The sequence below is a fragment of the Panicum virgatum genome, chromosome 3N, assembly GCF_016808335.1.
Source record: "Panicum virgatum strain AP13 chromosome 3N, P.virgatum_v5, whole genome shotgun sequence".
Taxonomy (NCBI): domain Eukaryota; kingdom Viridiplantae; phylum Streptophyta; class Magnoliopsida; order Poales; family Poaceae; genus Panicum; species Panicum virgatum.
Window position 1 is genome coordinate 61,849,537 of NC_053147.1, and position 5,538 is coordinate 61,855,074.

The 5,538-nt window shown below is 39.8% G+C and overlaps 1 protein-coding gene across 1 annotated transcript; it reads left to right on the top strand.

Annotated features, from left to right (window-relative positions):
* The first annotated feature begins 1,878 nt into the window (after nucleotides 1-1,878).
* On the top strand, nucleotides 1,879-4,284 carry LOC120663675. The gene is made up of 5 exons (XM_039942566.1): nucleotides 1,879-2,042; nucleotides 2,624-2,835; nucleotides 2,921-3,013; nucleotides 3,531-3,635; nucleotides 3,726-4,284. The coding sequence occupies exons 2-5, from the start codon at nucleotides 2,815-2,817 to the stop codon at nucleotides 4,029-4,031; spliced, it is 525 nt and encodes a 174-aa protein (XP_039798500.1). The 5' UTR covers nucleotides 1,879-2,042; nucleotides 2,624-2,814; the 3' UTR covers nucleotides 4,032-4,284.
* Nucleotides 4,285-5,538: the final 1,254 nt, after the last annotated feature.

Below are 5,538 nucleotides of genomic sequence, written 5' to 3' on the forward strand. Positions count from 1 at the left end.
GGGCGCTAGCTAGTCCATCAGAAAATATGATTCAAGTAAAAAAAAACTCGAAGAAAGATATCGGCTATGAAAAAACAGTATCTGAAAAGCCAAGATTTTGAGTCCATGAAATGATCAAGTAGACTGAGGCATTGGATTTACAAAGTTTCAAAGCTTGAAGCCTTCATACTCCGTAACTTTTTCTTTTGGGGGGGGGGGGTGGGCTTGTGTTGATATCGGATTTTGTCAGTAAATCCGATGTAATCTGAAGAATCAAGATCACCAGCTGCTAGCGTGCATCGGCAGGGATCATATGCAACGAGCGAGTATGCATGCCGATGATTCACGAGATTGTCTTGTCCAAAGAGCATTGGAATTTAATTCTCGTATCGAGTAAATGGAAGGAAGCCGATAATTTGATGTCAAGGAAGGATACAATCGCTCAACAAAGCTTTATTGGCAAGGACTCTACAAAAGAGAAATTATAGTCCATGTATCTTAGTGTTTCCTTTTATTTAGATATTTCGTGTTAGGTAAGTTTTATTTTAATATTTCTTGTTAGGAAAATTTTGAGTCAGAACCATGACTATTGCAAAAGACACCCCTCGATCAATAAAACACAACTTACCTTTTCAGCTTCACGCCATTACTTTACGTTAGGAGTAGGAGTAATGTAGTGTTTTCTGTGACTTCTTTGATGAGCAGGGTTGCGTCGCCTCGACCTCTGGCTCATCTGCAGGTGTCGCTATTACCAAATGTTCTAGGCTTGAACTACTGGGTGCATCGTTGTGGTTTCATCTAGCTAGATTCATCTACCGGTTATCAGGTGTTCTCGACTTTAATTACTGTGTATCATTGTAATTCCATCTAGCTCGCCTACTAGCTATTGATTCTTATCATATCTCGTAAAGTTGCATCATTTGATATCTTGCTAGATGTGATAGAGTCGCATTTATCCTGCCTTGATTAAGCTTGCATCGGCGCATATTTCTTTAATCTATCATCTTGCTGTCTAGCATGTTTTAGTTAGCTTTTATCTTGTTGAAATAGATGATAGATTATTTAATGGCTTGTTACATCTTAATTTCGGCTACCTCTCAAGTACTTTTGGGATCAAGTTCTATTATGGATTAATCTCTTGCTACCAGCGTTTCTAGATTGTAACTACCGGGTGCATCATTGTAGTTTCGTCTAAAAATACTAGTGGTAATGTCAGTTTAAACTTCATCGGTTTATGATCCTAATCATAGTGGAGCAAGAGCTCCATGGCGCTCCATTTTCTATCGGCTCTCTAGCTGATAGCTTTCATGTTTTATTATCATCAATTATGTGGATTCAGCTTGGATAGCCGATGAGTTGTTTACGCTCAATAGGATGCTGGAATCAACCTCATGGTTGATAACTTATTTATCATGTTTTATTTTGATACACCATTATCGCTGCTGGTGCCAGGATCGCATCGGCCTGATCGGCTGGTTGTTTTTAACTTCAAAAGGATTATCTTCATCTTGTCAGTTGAATGGTCAACCTGACTGGCACGTCCACACACACCCGCACGGCGAAATAAAGCAGATCTCCCAAGTCCTCCTGTTGGTCAAACACAGGGATCGTATCTGTGTATTTTTGCGTCAATACCACCACCTAAGGAACTATAGTTTCCAATGTATAATTTGTAATTATGGTTACAAAATAAATTTCTCCAATGACCTTTCTCTTCTCCCATTTCTCTCTGAAGGAGATTTATTTGAGGACAATGCTAAGGTGCTAATTTGTCCATCTTGTTACAGTTCACTTGTTTGCTTGCTTATGCAATATCTGTTCACTAATGTTGCCATTTCAAGCAGGGCTCTAAAGAAAAGACCTGCAAGAAAACTAAGAAACAAACTTCAGCCCTGCCGATTGTCATAGCTGAAGGGAAGATAAGGCCAGCGGTACCTATTCTTGCTGCAAAGTGGGCAACTGAATGCAACATTGCAGTCAGAAACCATATTCCTGTGTTCAAGCATTGGAAGGAATAAAAGAAACGACCTGAGTGGATAAAGACGTTTATGGGAATTCTTAGTGTAAGTATATTTTCTCTTACACCATGGTATTTCTACAGTCTTAGAATCCACCTGTATTCCTGACATTGATCCCACTGAGTGCCTGAATTGGCATAATTGTAATCAAATGGTGCAAAGACTAGACCAGAAATGTGCTAAGAAATTGTATACTATAAAGAATAAAGCATGCATGTCATCAGTTGTTTGCCTTATCACATCTAGGAACATCACTGGAGATATAAAGACAGAAAAAACATTCATTTGTATGACCAACATTCTGTCACAGTCCTATAAAGGGCGCAAACATTATTTAATCATGTTAGTCCTTCATGAAGTCAACAAAACAAGAAAGGCAATATAAAGTCTGACTGACTGAAATTCTTTTGTTTCAGTATTTTTACTTCTTTTCCAGATAGTAAGCTGTTTTTTTTCTTGCAATGCATATGACATAAAGGGCCCAATAGTGAGCTGGTTTTTTTCTTGCAACTGAAGACACTTCCAGATAGTGTGGTTATAGTTAAAACAGTAACATCCAAACATAGCTTCAATGTCGCTGTTCATTTTCCTATATTAAATTTCTTATATATCTTCAACTTGAATAGGCAAAGTTTGATGTTGACACAAGGGATCCGACAATTAAGAAAGCTTGTATTGAGATGATGAAGCTTGTGGTTCGCCAACAACGTTACAAGTTGAAGAAGGAATTTTTCGATCCTTTTCCACTACATTTAGTTATGAAAACTTCTCCAGTCCATTCCATGTCTGATAAACAGTGGATTGACCTTGTGGAATCATGGAAGACTCCAAAAAAATGGTATGTTTTTCTTCCCAAAAACTGAACTCTTGCATGTACATCCTACTGTGCGACGCGCCTTACATTAATTCTGTCAATGATGTAGGAGATATGTCAAACGAACAAAGACAATCGAGGCAATGTTATGTTACATCAAACTACCGGGTCCCGGAGTTACATGGTCTTTGTTGAAAATATTGTAAGTTACCTATGTTGATGTGCAGTACATCTATCATCTTCTATATACCTTAATTCACTTGTACATTCAATATGTGGTTCATAATAAATAGTTTCGCTAGCTGGAAGTGATTGTGTTGTGACACTAGCTAGAAATGATGTTGTCCTATCATTCTTTAGCAAACCAGGGGTTTATTTCGGATTGTGGTTCAACTAGTCCTGATCTTTTCCCCTGTGCATTGTTCATTTAGATTTCAGAAATGACGTTTCTAGTTTCGTAATACTTATGCTGTCAAGATCAATTTATTTATTTTTATTGCAAAGAACATGTTCTTATTGCAGAAATATATATGTCAAATCTATTCTAGTGTGCTTGTCTACAATGCTTATGTTATCAGATTCTATTTTTAAAATGTACAGAACATGTTTTTGCTGTAGAAATATATGTCAAATGTATTCTAGTGTACTGCTGTTTCTTCAATGTTTTGCTACTAACAGGTGTTGTGAACAAGATTGATACATGTATATATTGTTTTCAGGCAGATAAGTACAGTGGTCATGAACCTGATGCATTTGATTTGTTCAAGGACTGCCACTACAGCAAGAAAATGAAGGGCTACACGGCTGCTGTGCAGGCTGCAATTGTAAGCCAGCTTCTAAATGATGCTATTTCAAATGATCATTTTCAATCTATAGCTAATGATCATGAACTGTGTTTGCTGCTTGCTTACTAGGCTCAAATGGAGAGCAAGTTATCTACAACTACAGAAAGTGAAGCACCCAAGGCTGTGAATCAGGTTGTAGCTGATGTGCTGGCTGAGAAAACACGAAAGAATCAGTTCCTTCGCAATGTGGGGATCGAGGTTGCACAACCTACATCCAGTGAACAGAATGGTGCTGTCCCAGATCTGCAAGCAGAGAATGCTGAACTTCGGTCGATTATCAACACCCAACATAGACATATTGATGATTTGACAATGAAGCAAGCTGAGCTGGAAGCGAAACTTGAACTAGTGCTAAGTCAGGTTCGACGAAGTTAAGCAACTGCATATGTTGTTCTGCGGTACCACTGCTACCATTCTGCTGCTGCATGCTGCTGTCTTTTGCTGCTTTTGGTGGAGTGCCTATGTGCCATGGGATTGGATGTGTTCTGCAACAAACTTTTGTTGCTGCATCAGCATTTTGTTGCAGAACACATCATGGGTGTGATGTTGCTTCAACAAACTTGTTTGTTGTCATGTTCAATTTTTGGATTGCTGGATGTGTTTATATCTGGATGAAAACTAGAGATGATGTATCTGTGTGTTAATATTGAAACTGATTATTGTGCCAAAAAATTATTGTTGTTATATGGTATGGTTTCTCTTGGGCTGGGCTGAAATGGTTGTGAAAAATGAGCTGTTCAACTCTGTTGGGCCATATATTTTGTTGAATTTAGTGTGCTGGTGGGCCTAGGAACATTTGGCCCGGTAATCATTTTGGCCTGCTAATAAATGGGCTGCACTCCCCTTGAAAAAATGGTCTGTGCTCATTTTGGCCTGTCAATAAATGAGCCTCCATGATGACATCATCATCCACGTCAGTGGCCATGTCATCGTCCATATCAATTACACGTCAGCACAACATGCCATGTCATCAGCCATGCAGACATTCATGACAGCATCCATGTCACCCCACTATTGCATCCGTGACGGAGTTTGTGACGTTTATTTTCATCACAAACATTGAATCTGGGCTGGGCTCTGCGGGCTCAAGGCCAATCTATAACGGTTAGAAACCGTCACGGCTCTGCGGGCTCAAGGCCAATCTATGACGGTTAGAAACCGTCACGCGATTTAATCTGTGACGCTCAATCCATGACGGTTCATGGAACCGTCATAGACACTGTTTTATGACAATTTTTCAGCGATCTATGACAGAATTGTTCCGTCACAGAATAAATAGTTTCTTGTAGTGTTCGCTAAAGTTTTAAATCTTTAGCTAAAGTTTAGCCCACTTTAATAGTACTTCTGTTTGAATAGACTAGTGCTAAAGTTTAGCACTTTTAGATATCAGAACTTGGATCCGAATACTTAACACAGTAGAATCCTGTGTTTTAATGTCTGCAAATTGCAAATCAAGTTTATATATACTAGCTTGGTTTTTTAAAAAGTAAACTCAACCTAAAGATAGAAAATTCTTCTAGGATCCTCGAGTTTTTACCCTCTTCATTTAGCAACTTACTTTCATACACTACTACAGAACAGGCCTTTGTTCCAGGCCATTTGTCCCGGCAGCCTTTGGGCCCGGGACAATAGGTGGCTTTTGTCCCGGGTCCAACGGCTAGCCGGGCCAGCGGGGGGATAGGGGCCTTTTGTCCCGGTTGGAGGCACCAACCGGGACAAAGGGTGGCCTTTTATCCCGGTTGGTGGCTCCAACCGGGACAAAAGGCCCGCACAGCCTTTTGTCTTGGTTGGAGCCACCAACTGGATAAAAGGCCCCCCTTTTGTCCCGGTTGGTGTCTCCAACCAGGACAAAACTCCTTGGCCCCCTTATCCCCTTCCCTCT

What these genes read in the sequence shown, in the direction of transcription:
- LOC120663675 (XM_039942566.1), top strand. Translation starts at nt 2,815, where the DNA reads ATGGAAGACTCCAAAAAAATG. An exon ending in TGGAAGACTCCAAAAAAATG is followed by an intron (nt 2,836 to 2,920) that starts GTATGTTTTTCT and finishes TCAATGATGTAG; the next exon opens with GAGATATGTCAAACGAACAA. An exon ending in TGGTCTTTGTTGAAAATATT is followed by an intron (nt 3,014 to 3,530) that starts GTAAGTTACCTA and finishes TATTGTTTTCAG; the next exon opens with GCAGATAAGTACAGTGGTCA.